Here is a 20,490-nt window from a genome sequence, read left to right as displayed (position 1 = left end):
TGCCTGACTGCGCAGATTTAGAAATATTATCAATTTTTTATATTCCTCAGATATTTTCTTCACTCAAGATTTATTTAACTATGCCAGTCAAAACCTTGCACCTTTGTTTCTGAACTAACCCAGTTTTCCCCTCATTTTAGCTTGTAGGTCTCAAGAATAATTACTGAATGTGCTGGAAACGCAATATCCTAAGATGGTGAAGGACAGGCACCTAGAAACACGACTCTTCAATGCTTTAGTTGACAAGTCATAAGGCCCTGGGATATAAAAGCCAGAGCTAATCATTTTCTGGGGTCTCTCAACTGCAGTACACATAGTGCATGCACAGAGGAGAAACCATATGCCCCAAGCCGTTATGCTGAGCCTTAAGCGACAGCTACAATGAATCGGAGGCTTCTGTTGTTCCTTCCTATCTATCTGTAAGTAATAAATCCCAGGAACTTGTTACATATGTGTCTGTCTCATCAGACAAGTTGGTAACCAATGCACAAACTGTTCAAAAGATCTCCAACCTAGGCCCCAAGTAAGAGGCTTTCTTGAGGTAACCTGGATAACTACATTCCAAAACAGCAGAGCCATTCACAAATGTGGCCCACAAAACTCCAAGACTATCCATAGGGCTGTTAGGAAAACTGTTAGTTTACCTTTATCTAAGTATGACTTTACTAATATTCAGTAAAGGAGGCTGGCACTGGGGCCAGTCTTCGTTGTGTCAGAAGGCCATAGATAATACTATGTTCCGCATACTAAAGGAAGTGGGTGGACTTAGAACAAGGAGGAGGAGTAACTGGCAGTGGCTCTTCAATCCTTCATTTGTTTTCAGTTAATGTGATGTTCTGTAAGTTTACATATACATAACTAAGTAGAATCTCGAATATTGTGATCTATTTTTAACTAAATTAATCCTCACAATATGAATACATACTTTAGAAATATTCATGAAAAGACAAACACCCAGTTTTATGGGTTAAAGACAAACCTAACCTATTTAAGAGAAGAGCAATACCTTTCCATTAAGTTGCAATAATTATCTTATGCATATAGGGAGATGGAAATTTACCAGCACAGATCACTGCAAAATGATGAAACTAAAAAATAAGTATCCCAAGTGCAGTCAATGATGTCCTTTCTCCCTCTCGGATCTATGTATGTTAGTGAGGTGATCTTTCAATTATGAAAACCATGAAAATCAACTACTCACATAAACTGAATTAAAAACTAGACGTTGGAACCAGCATTGTGGTGTAACCAGTAAAACCACTGCCTGCAATGCCAGCATCCCACATGGGCTCTGGTTCAAGTTCCAGCTGCTCGACTTCTGATCCAGCTCCCTGTCTGAGAAAGCAGTGGAAAATGGCCCAACTCCTTGGGCACCTGTACCTACAAGAGAGACCTGGAAGAAGCCCCTATCTCCTGGCTTTGGCCTGGCCCACGTATTTGCCAAAGCCCTTGAGACTATTTGGGGAGTGAATCAGCAGATGGAAGATCTCTCTCTCTTTCTCTGTGTAACATTGCCTTTCAAATAAATAAAATAAATCTTAAAAAAAAAAAAGCTAACATAACAAAGCATTAAAGAATATTTGAAAACTGGGGTACATTTTTTCACAGAAATATTGCTGTATTATTTAAATTCTACCAGAATAACAAGATTAAAATGTTCATAAGGTTAAATTATCTTATATACTTTATAATAAAGAGATACATATACTTAATATGTAAATAATTAAATGATATACTATGAATGCTTACTCAAAAATAGTACTGATAGAAATACACTAAGGAAAAAAATTTGAAGACCACTATTATAATGCTCAAAATATTTTAAAATGGCCTGCATTCATTTTAAGATTTACTTTTATTCATTTGAAGAAAGAGTGAAAGAAAGAGAAACAGAATGAGAAAATCTTCCATTCCTGTTCACTCCCCAAATGGCAACAACAGCCAGGCCGGGGGCAGGCCAAAGCCAGGAACCTGGAACTCTATCCAGGTCTCCCTTGTGGGTGGCAGTGTTCAAAGTACTTAGGCCACCAGTTGCTGTTTCTTAGGGGCATTAGCAGGGAGCTAGATCAGAAACAGAACAGTTGGGACTCAAAAATTGGCCCTCATATGCGATGCTGGTGTCCCAGGCAGTGACTTCACCACAACGCAGGCCCCAATCTGTGTTCTTTAGATTTTTTTTTTTTTTTTTTGAGAAGCAGAGTTAGAGAGAGAGAGAGAGAGAGAGAGAGAGAGAAAGGTCTTCCTTTTCTGTTGGTTCACCCCCTAAAAGGACACTACGGCCAGAGCTGCACTAATCCGAAGCCAGGAGCCAGGTGTTTCTCCTGGTCTCCCATGTGGGTGCAGGGCCCAAGCACTTGGGCCATCCTCCACTGCATTCCCGGGCCACAGCAGAGAGCTGGATTGGAAGAGGAGCAACCAGGACAGAATCAGGCGACCCAACTGGAACTAGAACCCAGGGTGCCGGCACCTCAGGTACAGGATTAGCCTAGTGAGCCGTGGCGCCAGCCTGTGTTCTTTAGATTTAATATATTCTCCCTTAGTATTTAATAATGCTTTTTACAAAACGCGAGATTCCTCAGCTCTGTTGAATGTAATCAACAGTGTTTTGGGCATTTTCATTTTGTTTTGTTTTGATACAGGCTTTGGTAAACATGTTGAAAGGGAGTAAAATAGTATTAAAAGTAATCAAAGTAAAGTAAGTCCAATTGGAGGTAAAACTAGAAGTAATTTCTTAACATTAATTTATCTCCTAAATGACAAAATTTAATAGAGTCTACACCCTACCTTTGACAAAAAATGAGAGGCAAAATTGGAACATAATAAATGAAATCATGGGCAAGAATTTGGTGCAATGGTTAAGAGGACATTTTGGATGTTCACATCCCATACAGGAGTTCCTTGTCCAAATCCTGGCTCTGTTCCCAATTCCAGCTTCCTGCTAATGTGCCTTCTGGAAGGAAGCACATGACAGCCACCCACACAGGAAATCTAGATGGAGTTCTTGGCCTTTGGCTTTTGAATGGGCGTAGGCCCGGCTATTGTGGTCATTTGGGAAGTGAACTAGAAGATGGAAGATCGATGTCTGTCTGTGGATGCGTGCGTGCATGTGTGTGTGTGTGTGTGTGTGTACCTGTCCTGGCTTCAGGTTGGCCCAGTTCTGGCTGTTGTGGCCATTCTGGGAGTGAAACAGTGGAAGGAAGATCTCTCTCTGTCTCTCCCTCTCAGTATCTGTAACTCTACCTCTCAAATAAATAAGTAAAATCTTTCAAAAAAAAAAAAAACAAAAAGTTAAAACAGTAAACTTAATTTGCTTAACAACCTGAACACATTCTTGGAACCAGGCAACAAATCTAACTACCATATATTCTACACCAACAGAACACAGAGGGAGACACATTAAAAACTGTCATTACATTTCTTTATGAACTGATAATTTAGGTGAGTCCTAAAATGAACACTAGCAATGCAAGACATACACATATATAGTAAATGCCAACTGATTAGCACTACTGATAGATATAGCTATCAGAGATTATCCTCAAATGATCAAAGAATGTTTAACAAAACAAGAATGGGGGGAGGAGGCAAGATGGCGGAATAGGAAGGGAGCACACTGATAGTCCGGGGAGAGGCAGTTTAATAAAAATGGAGATACTGCAGATTCAAGGAAGAGTAGGGGAGGAAACAGCAGCAGAAACTCTTCCGGACCTTCTTCTCAGATCTAGAAAAAATGATGCTGAAATTTATATGGAGACACAGGAGACCTCGAATAGCTAAAGCAATCTTGTACAACAAAAACGAAGCTGGAGGCATCACAATACCAGATTTCAGGACATACTACAGGGCAGTTGTAATCAAAACAGCATGGTACTGGTACAGAAACAGATGGATAGACCAATGGAACAGAATTGAAACACCAGAAATCAACCCAAACATCTACAGCCAACTTATATTTGATCAAGGATCTAAAACCAATTCCTGGAGCAAGGAAAGTCTATTCAATAAATGCTGCTGGGAAAACTGGATTTCCACGTGCAGAAGCATGAAGCAAGACCCCTACCTTACAGCTTACACAAAAATCCACTCAACATGGATTAAAGACCTAAATCTATGACCTGACACCATCAAGTTATTAGAGAACATTGGAGAAACCCTGCAAGATATTGGCACAGGCAAAGAGTTTCTGGAAAAGACCCGGGAGGCACAGGCAGTCAAAGCCAAAATTAACATTTGGGATTGCATCAAATTGAGAAGTTTCTGTACTGCAAAAGAAACAGTCAGGAGAGTGAAGAGGCAACTGACAGAATGGGAAAAAATATTTGCAAACTATGCAACAGATAAAGGGTTAATAAACAGAATCTACAAAGAGATCAAGAAACTCCACAAAAACAAAACAAACAACCCACTTAAGAGATGGGCCAAGGACCTCAATAGACATTTTTCAAAAGAGGAAATCCAAATGGCCAACAGACACATGAAAAAATGTTCAAGGTCACTAGCAATCAGGGAAATGTAAATCAAAACCACAATGAGGTTTCACCTCACCCCAGTTAGAATGGCTCACATACAGAAATCTACCAACAACAGATGCTGGCGAGGATGTGGGGAAAAAGGACACTAACCCACTGTTGGTGGGAATGCAAACTGGTCAAGCCACTATGGAAGTCAGTCTGGAGATTCCTCAGAAACCTGAATATAGCCCTACCGTTCGACCCAGCCATCCCACTCCTTGGAATTTACCCAAAGGAGTTTAAGTTGACAAACAAAAAAGCGGTCTGCACCCTAATGCTTATTGCAGCACAATTCACAATAGCCAAGACCTGGAACCAACCTAAATGCCCATCAACAGTAGACTGGATAAAGAAATTATGGAATATGTACTCTTTAGAATACAATACCGCAGTAAGAAACAACAAAATCCAGTCATTTGCAACACAATGGAGGAATTTGGAAAACATCATGCTGAGTGAATTAAGCCAGTCCCAAAGGGACAAATATCATATGTTCTCCCTGATTGTCGACAACTGACTGAGCACCAAAGGGGAAACTTGTTGAAGTGAAATGGACACTGTGAGAAACAGTGACTTGATCAGCTCTTGTCCTCACGGTTGACGTACAATGTAATACTTTATCCATTTTAGTATTTTTTTTTTTGTTCTAGTACCATTGGTTGAACTCTGTAATTAACACACAATTATTCTTAGGTGTTTAAATTTTAACTGAAAAGTGATCCCTGTTAGGAATTTGGAAAACATTATGTTGAGTGAAATAAGCCAATCCCAAAGGGACAAATACCACTTGTTCTCCTTGATAGGTGACAACTAACTGAGCACCAAAAAGGAAACCTGTTAAAGTGAAATGAACACTATGAGAAATGGTGACTTGATCAGCCCTCACCCTGACTGTTGATGAGCAGCTTAATATGTTATCCCTCTTAGTATTTTTTTTTGTTTGTTCTACTTAATTAATACTGTAATCAATACACAATTCTTCTTAAGTGCTGAAACAACTGAAAAGTGATTGCTGTTAAATATAAGAGTGGGAACAAGAGAGGGAAGAGATGTGCAATTCGGGACATGCTCAAGCTGACTTACCTCAAACAGTAGAGTTAGAAACATACCAGGGGATTCGAATTCAATCCCATCAAGGTGGCATGTACCAATGCCATCTCACTAGTCCCAGTGATCAATTTCTGTTCACAATTGATCGTAATGATAGGACTAAGAACCAAAGGGATCACATAAACAAGAATAGTGTCTGCAAATACTAGCTGATAGAATCAAAAAGGGAGAGAATGATCCAACATGGGAAGTGAGATACACAGCAGACCCATAGAAAGGCAAATGTCCTAACAGCACTCTGGCCTCATAATCAGCCCTTAAGGCATGCGGATCCGGCTGAAAAGCCCATGAGAGTATTTCAGGCATGGAAAGCCAAGACACTCTGGGGGGGGGGGGGGGGGGGAAACCTAAATGAAAGATCTCCAAGAGTGAGATCCCAGTGGAAAGAATGGGTCATCAAAGAAGGAGGTACCTTTCTCTGAAGGGAGGAGAGAACTTCCACTTTGACCATGGCCTTGTCCAAAAATGACCAGAGTCAGTGAACCCAGGGGGCTGCCATAGCCTTGGCAGCTCATGACAAGAGCCTAGGGTGATTACTGAGGCCATAAAAAAGAGTGTCAATTTGTTAAGTCAACAACAGAAGTCACTGTGCACTTACTCCTCATGTAGGATCTTTGTCCTTAGTGTGCTGTACATTGAGATTTAATGCTATAACTAGTACTCAAACAGTATTTTTCACTTTATGTTTGTGTGTTGGAGCAAACTGTTGAAATCTTTACTTAATGTATGCTAAACTGATCTTCTGTATATAAAGAGAATCGAAAATGAATCTTGATGTGAATGGAAGGGGAGAGGGAGTGGGCAAGGGGAGGGTTGCGGGTGAGAGGGACGTTATGGGGGGGAAGTCATTGTAATCAATATTCTGTACTTTGGAAATTTATATTCATTAAATAAAAGTAAAAAAATAATATTAAATGTAAAAAAACAAAACAAAACAAAACAAGAATGTTCTATGAAATATTAAAACAACCTAAGTGTTAAGGAACTCAAGTCTATGGCTCCAAGTCTAGCCTGCAGTATGACTAACATATCAAATGATCATCTAATGTCTGCCAAGTCCTTTGGGAGACTAAATTTTAACAAGTTACGTACTGGGGCTGGCAATATGCTGTAGTGAGTAACACTGCTGCTTATGATGCTGGCATCCCATATGGGTAACAGTTCATGTCCTGGCTGCTCTACTTCTGATCCAGCTCCCTGCTAATGGCCTGAGAAAAGCAGTGAAAAATGGCCTACTGCTTGGGCCCCTGGCACCATCGTTGGAGACCTGGTTGAATGGCTTAGGCTGGCCCAGCTCTGTCCTTTGTGGCCATCTGGGGAATGAACCAGCAGATAGAAGATTTCTCTGTCTCTCCCCTTCTCTTGGTAATTCTTTCAAAATAAATAAACAAAAATAAATATATAAATACATCTTCTAAAAAATGTTACCTATAAAAAGTGCCACCATAATCTGGCAAAAATTATCCAAAATGTCCAGAATAATGTAGTAGAAACAACTTATAATTTAAATTTCCAGAATCATTTTAAATTTGGCAGAGACAGTTAATACTTTTTTTCCTTAATTTTTGTTATGAAATAAAAACAATTTGTCTTACAATGTATAAAAGAGAAAACAATTTAATAAATCTATATTTTCATTAGGTTATCTGATGTCTTATTGAATACTTTCAAGTTGTTTTATTTTAGATGTACTACTTCAGGTTACTCTCAGCCTTTTCTATTCCAAAAATGGAAAATATTTTTAAATCATATTTAGCCCCATGTAAACAATTATATATTATACATTAGTGTCTACTATGATGCTTAATATTTTTCAATGAAATTAACTGTCTAATGAATTATAATGGAATGGATTTAAGCTAAATCACATAAATAAAGCAAATATATAGAAGTCCACCAAAATTCTATATTACTACTAATTCTTATACTGTAATTATTAACATACTTGCTCAACATTGAAGATAATCAAACTAAAGATGAGTTGAACAATTTTAGATAATTCACTGTACTGATGTAATCCATGTTGTTTATAACCCACAATTCTTCAAAATTAGAAATTCAAAATATACTAGTACCTTCCAGAGTAACTATTACTGTTATAAGTAAGTAGGAAGTCCCTTTACTTAAAACTATCCTACAACATGCAGCACCTCTGGCTAGAATGACTTTAAAAAGTTTCTTAGATTTAAAACTTGAAATAACATGTTAAACTGATTAAAAATAAACAAAAGTCAAGTATAATATCTTGCTTTGTTTTCATAGAAGGAACATAATACTTGGAAATAAGGAGCTTGCCCTGAGTAAATTACAAATTCCTCTTCTATTTTCTGGAACTGTGCATGAAAAACAATAATTGCAGGGCCGGCGCTGTGGCACAGTGGGTTAATGCCCTATCCTGAAGCGCCAGCATCCCATATGGGCGCCGGTTCTAGTCTCGGCTGCTCCTCTTCCAATCCAGCTCTCTGCTATGGCCTGGGAAAGCAGTAGAGGATGGCCCAAGTGCTGGGGCCCTTGCACCCGCGTGGGAGAGAGACCCGGAAGAAGCTCCTGGCTCCTGGCTTCAGATTGGCACAGCTCCGGCTGTTGTAGCCTTCTGGGGAGTGAACCAGTGGACGGAAGACCTCTCTCTCTCTGTGTCTACCTCTCTCTGTAACACTCTCAAATAAATAAAATAAATCTTTAAACAAAAAAAGAAAAGAAAAACAATACTTGCATGCTGGTAAGTAAAATAACCAAATTGATCTATATTGATATATATTCTTTTCTTGTTTCTTATCCACCCCAAAGGAAGAGATAATTCTTTTGAATGTTAAATCCTACATCAATGTGTAAAATTTAGAACCTGCTCATCTGTGATCTTACCAAATAAATCATTCTGAATCTTTCTGTATCTCTAATTATGCCTTCCTCTCCTCTTTATTTCTGTAAAGCAATCCACACCCAACCATGTCGTATGGTGAAAATTTTTCGAGGAGTGGTTCCTGCTTCCTCAATCCCCATTCATTCCCTAACAACTAAAGCTCCTTTGGCCAACTAACCTCATACTAACCACCTGTTTTTGGTCTCATTATTCTTGGTGACTCTACAGCACATCATGTAGTTACTCACCTTGAAACTCATTTCAAGTGTGTCATTAAGATAAGCTGACTTACCGCCTACTTCTCATGTTTCTAAGCTTCCTCCATTGGTCCTACTCTTGGGTTTTGATGAAAAAGCTACCAGATTTAATTTAAGAGGTCTCTTCTCATCCTCTTGTATATCATCCCCAGAAACATCTTACTCCGTGGCTTCAACTACGATGCACATGCATTGGTAACTCCCAAATCTTTATCTCTTACTGTGAAAAATTTAACCACACTTCAAACAAGAAACACTTTTATCAGCTTTGGATTTCGATATCCCTACCAAAAGGAAAATAGTTTGATTTTCCAATTTCCTTCCAAAATTCAAACTATGCTATTCCATTTTAAGCTACTGTGACAGAAACTTCTAAATGACCCCTAACATCCACTCTTTGAGTTGTTTCTTCTTCCCTTCTTTCCCACAAATCTTAGCCAGGAACACAGCTTGAAAGAAGAAAGAAAACAGAATACACCCCCCTCCCTGCTCCATGCAGCCAGCTGTGAATATGGGACTAGCTTCAGACAAAAGTAAAGGATGTAACATCTGGATAGTTTTTGAACAGTTAACGGATGCTTTTCTTTTGCATTTAGTCATTTCTGTTCACTGAAATGCAGGTTCACTTAATAATTGAAGCAGGGTTCATGACTTAAAAGCCTGGCAATGAAGGCCATCTAGCATGGACAATGATACTACTTCATCGTGGAGGACCATGACAGTTTTAGGATGCCCACACAAGCTTTCAAATGAAAGACAAAAGAAATTTAATTTTCTCTTACTAACAATATTCAGGATTTTCAGTTTCTGCCACACTTAATTCAACCCTGAATAATATAGCCAAATTTTTTTAAAGTTGTTCACTTTATTTATTGATTGATTTATTTATTGACAGGCAGAGTGGACAGTGAGAGAGAGAGACAGAGAGAAAGGTCTTCCTTTGCCGTTGGTTCACCCTCCAATGGCTGCCGCAGCTGGCGCACTGCGGCCGGTGCACCGTGCTGATCCGATGGCAGGAGCCAGGTGCTTATCCTGGTCTCCCATGGGGTGCAGGGCCCAAGCACTTGGGCCATCCTCCACTGTACTCCCGGGCCATAGCAGAGAGCTGGCCTGGAAGAGGGGCAACCGGGACAGGATCCGGCACCCCGACAGGGACTAGAACCCGGTGTGCCAGCGCCACAAGGCGGAGGATTAGCCTAGTGAGCCGTGGCGCGGAACTCAATATAGCCAAATTAACATGGTCTTGCTTAGACTGAAAATATTATATTTTGGAATGTTATAAAAAATGTAATTAGAATTTTTCTACCTGATTATCGAAGTTCATTCTCAAGAGAAAGAGTCTTAAAAGAAAATGGTCTCAGAAATCTTTCACGGGGCTGGCACTGTGGTGTAGTCCACTGTGGTGCAGTCCCGGCTGCTCCACTTCTGATCCAACTCTCTGCTATGGCCTGGGAGTGCAGTGGAAGATGGCCCCAGTCCTTGAGCCCCTACACCCGCATGGGAGACCCTGAGGAGGCTCCTGGCCTCGGATCAGCACAGCTTCAGTCACTGCAGCCATCTAGGGAGTGGAGCAGCAGATGAAATACCTCTCCCCAGTCCCCTCCCTACCACTCCTTCTCTTCCTCCTTCCCTTCCCCTGCCTCTGCTTCTGCTTCTCTGTGGCTCTGCTGTTCAAAGGAATAAATAAATCTTTTTTTTTTTATAAAAAGAAACTTTCACTATCTACAATAAAAGGAAAGTGTTTTTGAAGATTTCAGTATTTTGCATATTTAATTATCTTTGCAAGCTACCCACAGGAATATATTTTCTATATGCCTGGAAAAAATTGAAACTTCTGAAACATTATACATTTTTTCTCTCCTTGGAAGAAGTATTAATGACTCTGGGATATATCTGACACTAAAAGGAAGAAAACTACATCAACAGTAGTATTTCACTTTTAAGTGTCAAGTAGGAATTAACTGTACCAATGAAGTGACATCCAACTGAAGATAGATGGGGCCATGCATGGTCAACATAGGTTAGGTGTTTCTTAGTAGTATCCATTCTGGTAACATATAAAATTCTTTATTCTTTTAGTATTATGGGATTGGGCTGAAAATTAAGAATATTCCTTAGTTAAAAGAAAAAAGACCCTGTGAATTTGGCTGGATAAATAATTCTAAAATAGGTATTGAGAGGAAATAGATTACTAAGTTTGCAAAAAACCTCATTTTCAGGACTGGGTATGACAATATGGAAAGAAAGAAGGAAGCTAAACCACCATTATCTGGCACTTTCATTTGAAAAAGTCTCATTGAGCATCTTTTTAACCTTAGTTAAGTTCCTTTTTTTGATTTTTTAGGATTTCATTTATTTATTTGAGAGGCAGAGTTACAGACAGATAGAGAGAGAAGGGTCTTCCATCCGCTGGTTCACTCCCCAAATGGCTGCAACGGCTGGAGTTGAGCCTCTCTGAAGCCAGGAGCCTATCTGAAGCCAGGAGCCTGGAGCTTCTTCTGGGTCTCCCATGCAGGTGGCAGGGGCCCAAGCACTTGAGCCATCTTCCGCTGCTTTCCCAAGCCACAGCAGAGAGCTAGTTTAGAAGAGGAGCAGCTGGGACTGAACTGGCACCCACATGGGATGCCTACACTGCAGGCAGAAGCTTAGCCCACTACATTACAGCACTGGCCCCTGGATAAGTTCTTGACCTCCTCATGACTCATTCTCCTTAATTATGAAGATAAAGGATTAATAATCCCAAATAATTTATCACCCAATAGCCACATGGTTCATACCTTAACCTGCTTCAAATATATGATCAAATACATACTACTGGTTGGAACTACCCTCACAACCTTAATTAATTTTCCTATGGTTCACTAAAGCTCTGTACATTTTAACATCTCTTTTCAAGATATTTGTGCTCAATTTTGGCATGTTTCTATTATTAGGTCTTCAAGTTTCCTGATCTCTTCTGTAATACCTAATCTGGTAATTCCACTGAGCTCTCTACTGCACATGTTATAGTCTTCACCTCTAGAGTTAGCTGGGTTCTTTTTTATCTCTTCCTTTTCTCTCCTCAGTGTGTCTTTCTATAAGTACCTCAAAACAGTTTTAACTTTTTAAAAAAATATTTATTTTATTTATTTGAAAGACAGAGTTACAGAGAGAGACATAGAGACAGAGACAGAGAGAGAGAGAGAGAGAGAAAGAGAGAGAGAGAGAGAGGTCTTCCATCTGCTGGTTCACTCCAAATGGCCGCAATGGCCGGAGCTGTGCTGATCCAAAGCCAGGAACCAGGAGCCTCCTCCGGGTCCCCCACATGGGTGCAAGGGCCCAAGGACCTGGGCCATCTTCCACTGCTATCCCAGGCCATAGCAGAGAGCTGGATTGGAAGAGGAGCAGCTGGGACTAGAACTGGCACCCACATGGGATGCTGGCACTTCAGGCCAGGGCGTTAACCTGCTGTGCCACAGCACTGGCCCCACAGTTATAACTTTTATAAGATAAACATATTTAATATAGCTGCTATTGGTCTTAATTTCTCAGTTTATTTCTATTTCTTTGCATCTCCTGTAGTTTTTGACTGAATGTTTGACATTGTTATATGAGGGTACTTCAAAATGTTCATAAAAAATGAAATTAAAGGTATGAACTTATTTTTGGTGAAATTTTTTTCATATTATGTGGAAAATGCATTTTATGAAAAATGCTTTTATGTATTTAAAAATTTTCCATGTAGCATAAAAATTTTCCATGCATCAAAATTAACTCATATATTTAAATCTATTTTTTAGAAACATATACTTTAATCCCAAAACTGAGGGACACCCTTATGGGGTCTCTTTTGCATTTACTGAATGATCAATGTGAACCGTATACCATGACAGTTGGAACGTGAATGCATTCCAGCCCTGTGTGAGTCTGTGAATGATTAGGATCACAGTTTTATGTCATTCATCGCCCAATCATAAGGATGTTCAAATCATGCATGTATTTCTTACTATTCCGCAAATATACTCAAAGAAAAATCCATTGCTTTTTCTGCATTTTTTTCTACAAAGCTTTCTCTCTCTCTCGCAAACATTATCCCACAATTTCCAGTCATTTCTGCCTCCTTAAACTTTAATCCCTGTCTCTACAATTTAGAAAGCTCCGTTTGAGATGTCCCACCCTGCTCAATGTTCTGGAATGTGCCTTCAGCCAGAAAGCCAAGGCAATCCTAAGGCTAATCTCATTTGTTTCCCTTCTCTGAGGGATCATGGTCCTGAACTGTCTTTTGTTCAAAGACTAGAAACTGGGTTCTTTCCCCTTAAGTTTTATCCAGTTTATTAGTTGTTTACAACAGGAAACTAAAGTACCATACTTTAGTTTATAGCATATCTACAAAATGTTAAATCATTATCTCATCTTCATTATTATCTAGGTAGTAATCAGACTATGAAAGACTTCTATTATTTTCACTACGTACTTAATGCTGTTTCATTCAGAATAAACATTAAGATAAATAGTTATTTGTATTTTTTACAGAATTATCATTTATGACCCACCTTTTTATTTTAAAAAATTTACATATTTGAAAGGTGGAACAGCAGAAAGAGACAGACAGACACATGGAGACAGAGCAAGAGGTATCTTCCACCTGTTGGTAGGCTACCCAAATGGCCAAAGAAGCCAGGTCTAGGCCAGGCATAAGCTAGAAGCAAAGAACTCCATCTTGGTCTCCCAAATGGGTGGTAGGGGCCCAAGTACTTGGACCATTTTCTGCTGCCTTTCCAGGTACATCAGCATGAAGCTAGATCAGAAGCAGACCAGCCAAAACTTGAATTGGCACCAAGACACACAATGCCAATATCAAAAGCAGTGGCTTACCCCACTGTGCCACAATGCTAACCCTTCTTATCCTGCTTTTAAAAGTTTAACTTCTCAGGACCAGCTCTGTGGTATAGTGGGTAAAGCTGTAGCCTTCAATGCCAGCATTCCACATGGGTGCTGTTTCAAGTTCCAGCTGCTCCACTTCCAATACAGCTCCCTGTTAATGCACCTGGGAAAGCAGCAGAAGATGGCCCAAGTACCCACTTGCAAGGCCTGGAAGAAGCTCCTGGATCCTGGCTTCAGATCAGCCCAGCTCCAGCCATTGTGGTCATTTTGGGAGTAAATCAGCGGATGGAAGATCTGTTTGACCATTTCTCTCTCTCTCTTTCTCTAACTTTCAAATAAATAACTCTTTAAAAAAATTTACTTTTCCATTATAAAATACTACACCAAGAGTTCTAAATTAAGGTTCATAATATTTCAAAACATAGGATAGCTGTTAGTGATTTCGTATTTTAAAGTGTGTGAATATATATATACAGATTCTCTAGTAAATGATTTAGAATTTTATGATAATACATTGTCTTCATGAGGAGCATGCTTTTATTCTGGCTCGCCCTGACCTACATAACTATATCACTGAAACAGTGCTATTTTTTTGTAAACACATTCTTTGCCATCAAGCACATATTCTCCCTGCAGTCAGCTACTTAATACTAATTGAGATTGGAGGAGGAAAAGGTCTGATTCGTGTTGAATAATGAAAAAGAAAAATCAGAGACAGTGCAGAATGAGCAAGTCTTGGACTTCATGCAGCAAAACCACTACACATATAATTTGTTAGGCATGAACTTAAGATAAACATTGAATCACATGTACTGAATATAAAAATAAGAATTTTAATAAGAATCCAAGCATAAAATCAACACTAGTATCTCGCCATTGTAAAATGCAATTAAAAATAAAGATGCATATAATAATGGTAATATACTTAACACTGCTGAATTGTATATCTAAAAATTCTTAAGAAGCTTAGAAAACAAAAATAATGCTTACATGTATAAAAAGACTATTAATTGTGACTTATGACTCAAGACAAATGATGTTTAAAGCAATATTACATTTAAATGTATGTACAAATTTAAAGAAATAAACATGTTTTTTATTTAAAAAAGAGACTGTATATTTAAAACTAAAACAACTTGTGAAACTTAATTCTAAGAAAATGTTTAGCACAGATTATTATCACAAACAAAAGAACACTACCCCCAAGTTCCACAGGCACCTGAGAAGGAAAGATATATATCATATACATATATATACATATATACATATGTGACATGTAATACATAAAAAATAAATGTTATGCTCAGGACTTTTTACTTTCTGTAAATGCTTACAGATCCCAAAGAAGAGGCATTAGTTTTACAGATGTTAATTTTTATGTCAACATGGGTAATAATCTATATTTGGTAGAATATTGATGTCCTTATCTATAAGAGTAGTTACAGCATATGTCAGGTTTCTAAAAATGGGGAAACACTAAGGACAAAAAGGGGGAATTAACAGGGTGAGTGTCCGGTGAAGCAGTTAAGATACTGCTAGAGATGTTTGCGTCCCATTTTGGAGTTCCTAGGTTCCAGTCCTGTTCCACTCCCAATTGCTCCCTAAGAAGCAGCAAGTAATGGCTCAAGTAGTTGGGTCCCTTCCACCCACATTGGAGACTCAGACTGAGTTCCTAGCTCCTGGATTTGTCCATTGTCTGTCACTGTTGTGGGAAGATGGGGAATAAATCAGAAGCAGGGGATTCTCTGTCTCACTTTCTCTTTATGCTTTTCAAATGAATAAATATTAAAAACAATTATTTTCAACTCTAGGGCAAAGAACTATGGTTCATATTTGTAATTTGAAACAAAAATCAAGGTGCTATTTGTTTTCAGGTTTTATTGTTCATTTTAGTTAGAAATATTAATTTCTTAAAAGGACATATAAAGCATAATAAAACAAAGGAATTTTCATATATTTGATAGCATTTGTGAATTGATGTGAATCACATGTGAATTTATATATAAAACTTTCCACACACACAGATGAATTTCAAAATTAATGATCACATTTTACACAGCTCTGTATCATGTATTTTCATTTACATTATAAGAATTTCCTGCCCCCAAAACATTTCCTGCCATAATTAATCCTTCTGAATAATTATTTTAAACAAATTATCAAGTGTGATTTAAAGAACAGATGTAAATGATAAATAAGGGATCAAAATGTGGTTTATATGCATATAATACAAATGTACTTTTACCAGTGGACAGTTATTTTATTAAAGTTTCATTTATAAAACTGTATGTAAATTACCCAATCAAGAAAACTAAAGTCTGAAAAACCTTAGCATGATATCTAAATAAAAAATATCTAATTTTATAATCAAAACTCAGCACAAGTTACAGATAATCTGTCTATGACACAAAACTAAGCATATGCATTCTTGTCCATTGATAAAGAAAATCTCAACACAATAAAAAGGTTGTGGATATGGTTAGGTAGAAGTTAATAATTCCCCACAATAAATAAAATATCATATTTTTGGAAAAGAAATATAGACCAATAATACTTATATGTAAAATTTCACAGAAATTTATTTCATCATTCTCTTATTAAGTCTGATAAGAAAGTGATACTATCTCTTCCTTTCACCACAAATGATGGAGTGAGCATTTAACCTAGTGGTTAATGTGTCTGTCTCCCACAGCAGAGTACCTGGGTTTGGTTCCTAGCTCTGGCTTCAGAATCTCACCTCCTGTCAATGATCCAGTAATGGCTCAGGTATCTGGATTTCTGCTACCCACCTGGGAGATGCTGCTGACTGCATTCTAGGCTGCCACTCAACACTGGCCCTGGCCTACCCCAAGCCATTCTGGGCATCTGAGGAATGAACTACTGGATGGAAGCTCTCTCCTATCACAAAAGTTCATCTGAACTTTTCTTGTGTATACAATCATATATTAAACTTTTTAAAAGTAGGAACGATGTCTTACATTTCTGTCCTCAATTTTACTTAAAAGTCTTATACACAACAGATATGCTATAAATTGTTTTAACTTATTGAAAACATTAAATCATTATCAATATGGTAGGAAAAATCTGATTATAAGAAATAAAGCTTGGCGCCGCGGCTCACTAGGCTAATCCTCCGCCTCACGGCGCCGGCACACCGGGTTCTAGTCCCTGTCGGGGCTCCGGATTCTGTCCCGGTTGCCCCTCTTCCAGGCCAGCTCTCTGCTGTGGCCAGGGAGTGCAGTGGAGGACGGGCCAAGTCCTTGGGCCCTGCACCCCATGGGAGACCAGGAGAAGCACCTGGCTCCTGCCATCGGATCAGCGCAGTGCGCCGGCCACAGCGCACCAGCCACGGCGGCCATTGGAGGGTGAATCAACGGCAAAGGAAGACCTTTCTCTCTGTCTCTCTGTCCACTCTGCCTGTCAAAAAAAAAAAGAAAAAGAAAAAAAAAAGAAATAAAGCTGGCCAGTGCGGCGGCTCAATAGGCTAATCCTTCACCTAGCGGCACCGGCACACCAGGTTCTAGTCCCGCTTGGGGTGCTGGATTCTTTCCCGGTTGCTCCTCTTCCAGTCCAGCTCTCTGCAGTGGCCCGGGAGTGCAGTGGAGGATGGCCCAAGTGCTTGGGCCCTGCACCCCATGGGAGACCAGGAGAAGCACCTGGCTCCTGGCTTCGGATCAGCGCGGTGCACCAGCTGCAGCGCGCCAGCTGTGGCGGCCATTGGAGGGTGAACCAACGGCAAAAGGAAGACCTTTCTCTCTGTCTCTCTCTCTCACTATCCACTCTGCCTCTCTCTCTCTCACTATCCACTCTGCCTGTCAAAAAAAAAAAAAAAAGGAAGAAAGAAAGCAAGCTGAAGATCTAATGAAAACTAGATTATCATCTATAGAAACCATAAAACATAAAAAGCTGAGGTTAAAGGAAAAATACCACTTAAGTGAAATTACAAATTAGTTTTACTACACAAAGGTAAATAAAGTCATTTTAAGGAAGATATATTTCATATTTGCATAGATGACCTAGCTAACAATGTGAGAGAAAAACAAAATAAGAAGATTGAGACACACTATGTTATGGTTTTCAAATTCATTTAAGGCTGAACATATTATATTGGGAGTCACTTCTTAATGGGTCTCCTGTGTTACTACATATCTTTCAAGTACAGGCAGTGACTACCTTTAATCCCAATTGTGTTTTCAAGGACATTTATGTAGTGAAAAGCCTCAGAAGACAGTTACCACTAGCCTTCTGAACATGGGCAACCTAGTTACAAGCTTCCAAAGTAGACAAAAGGTATCCCTCTAAAGGAAAGGTTAAGCATCCTCTCTATCCAGTATAAAAAATTCAGGTTCCTTAAACTCAGGGTTCCATTCAGAGTTCCACCATATATAGTTGTCACCCAGCCTTTTTTATGTTACCCTGTGGGAATTAAGCTGGGAAGTAATACAAAGAAATGTGAGTACTCTGATTATTGCTAATGTTGTGGGTAATAAAGTACTTTGTCACCAGCTCAAGAGTTATGTGCCATTAGCTGGAACTCAAGAAACTATGACAGGATAACTTGTTAGTCAAGGTTCAGTAAAATAACAGATCCTTACATACCTGTTACTGTTTTCGTTTTTATAGGACTGCTGGCATATTCAGAGGCCTGATACGACTGCTGCTTTGCCAAGGGTGCACTTTCAACAGACACCTCATCTTCTTTCCTTCTATTAATTGGCATAACAAGAGGAACAGCTACCACAGGCTGCTGGAAAGAGCCAGAAAGGATAACTGAATCACTGACATATTTGAAAAAACTGAAAGTTAAACATGTCATAACTGAACACAATCCTTCACAAGTTGAGGCTTTATTGATTTAAATTAATCTGTCTCTTCCAACCTGCCTCCACCTCCCCGCTCCTTCTCTAACATCCAGGAGTGTCCCCTTATCCATAGCAGGTAAGGTCCAAGACTCCCAGTGGATGTCTAAAACCAAAGGTAGTACTAACCCCCCGACACACATCAAATGGGTTCCACACATAAGAGTCAACCAATCCTGAATGTAAACATTGAAAAACAATTTTGTCCATACTGACCATGTACAAACTTGTGTTCTTGTCATTATTCCCCCCTGCCAAAATATAGACTAACAACTATGTATGTAGTATTTACAGTGTGTTAGGTATTTTAAGTAACCTAGAGTTAATGTGAAGTATATGGGAAGATGTATATAAGTTATATGCCAACACTATGTCATTTTATGTAAGCAACTTGACCTTATGCAAATTTTGATATAGGCCTTAGAATCAATCCTCCATGGACACTGATGGATGACCGTACTGATTTTCCTAAATACAAATATTTATGATGCAATTTAATTTATAAATTAGACACAGTAAAACATGAACAATAACTAATAAAACAGAACTATTACAAAACTTCTTAAAGTACAAGTCATGAAATTATTTCTGCAATTGTTCACTTACATTTTCACACTGTGGTTGACCACTGTGGGAAAACTAAGAGACAGACTAGAAGTACTCAGCTAACATAAATTTTAGTAAGAAGTGTAAGGATAATACAAAAAGAGTAAATCAAAATTAAAATACTCTATGAAAATTAGGATTCCTAGAAAAAAGAAAGTTATTGTCTTTTTTTAAATATTTATTTATTTATTTGAAAGTCAGAGTTACACAGAGAGGAGATGCAGAGAGAGAGAGGGCTTCCATCCAATGGTTCACTCCCCAACTGGCCACAATGGCCAGAGCTGCACCAACCCGAAGCCATAAGCCAGGAGCCAGGAGCTTCTTCCGGGTCTCTCACATGGGTGTAGGGGCCCAAGGACTTGCGCCATCTTCCACTGCTTTCCCAGACCATAGCAGAGAGCTGGATCAGAAGAGGAGCAACTGGGACTAGAACCGACGCCCATATGGGATGCTGGCGCTTCAGGCCAGGGCGTTAATCCACTGTGCCACAGCACTGGCCCCTAGAGTTATTCTTATCAAACAATATTTTTAGGAGCATACTTTTCTAAAGTGATAATTTCCATGGTAACATGGACATTCCAATATTTTAAAATACTGAAAATCTCTATATTTTGTCTGACAAACTTATATTCAAAGCACATACAGAAAATACATAAAAATATCTATAGTTACAAAAAGCTGGAAAACATTATGATCCTATATTGAGTGCAGGAGTGCTGAGCTGGACAATAAAGCAGCTGTTTCATCTTTATTCTCTGAAATAACATCTGATGTTGCTGATGATGATACCCAATACAATCTTGTCAGATTTTTGGCAAAATAAAAAACAAAGGTATTTTTAAGTTTGCTATAGTATCAAAGATCAATGTTGAACTGAATGGAAAACAATCATCAAATGTTGGGTTTTAGCCACAAATTGAGAAGGAAATTGCAGCTGGGGAAACAACAGATGATAACTGTAATATTGCAGGATCAGATAGAGAAGCTGGCATGGTCTGGCCAGGCTGCAGTGGAGTCAGATGTTATTCTCAACACCACTACAACCAAAATTTTTACAGATAATACAATCAAGCACTTTAATAAGTTAAAACAAACTTCAGGATTCATATTAATACATCAAGAGTAATGACAGAAAACATGTGTGCTGCACAGTGTGATACTGAATTCAAGCACAGTGAATGAAAGATGAGATTAATGAAGCTGTGGCAAAGGCATCATCCAAGAATAAACAAAAGCTTTCTTTCTGTGCCTATATTTTCACATAGTAAAAATCCATTAAGTGGCAAATCACAAACTCTTTCTAAAATGAAAGCAAGGCTCTTGTAGGTTGTATTCATAGCAATATTCAAAATACCTAAAATGGTACCAAAGAAATCCTCAAAAATATTTGTTGAATGACTGCTAATACAGATGGTGCATGTCAG

General features: G+C 38.8%; 1 protein-coding gene across 21 annotated transcripts in view; it reads right to left on the bottom strand.

The window, feature by feature from the left end:
* The window catches only part of VPS13B (vacuolar protein sorting 13 homolog B), a 779,033-nt gene that overhangs the window by 458,818 nt on the left and 299,725 nt on the right, over positions 1-20,490 (bottom strand). For 11 of the 21 annotated variants that reach the window (XM_089336373.1, XM_051844658.3, XM_051844653.3 and 8 more), the window contains one exon: positions 18,201-18,348. In XM_089336373.1, the coding sequence (XP_089192499.1) occupies positions 18,201-18,348 (148 nt within the window). The remainder of the gene's footprint in view (positions 1-18,200; positions 18,349-20,490) is intronic. The other 10 variants (XM_089336374.1, XM_089336375.1, XM_051844657.3 and 7 more) reach the window with 1 other exon arrangement.

This window comes from Oryctolagus cuniculus, chromosome 6, assembly GCF_051225735.1.
Source record: "Oryctolagus cuniculus isolate XC-2025 breed Fujian yellow rabbit chromosome 6, ASM5122573v1, whole genome shotgun sequence".
NCBI classification, from domain to species: Eukaryota; Metazoa; Chordata; class Mammalia; order Lagomorpha; family Leporidae; genus Oryctolagus; species Oryctolagus cuniculus.
This window is presented reverse-complemented; position numbering and strand designations above follow the sequence as displayed.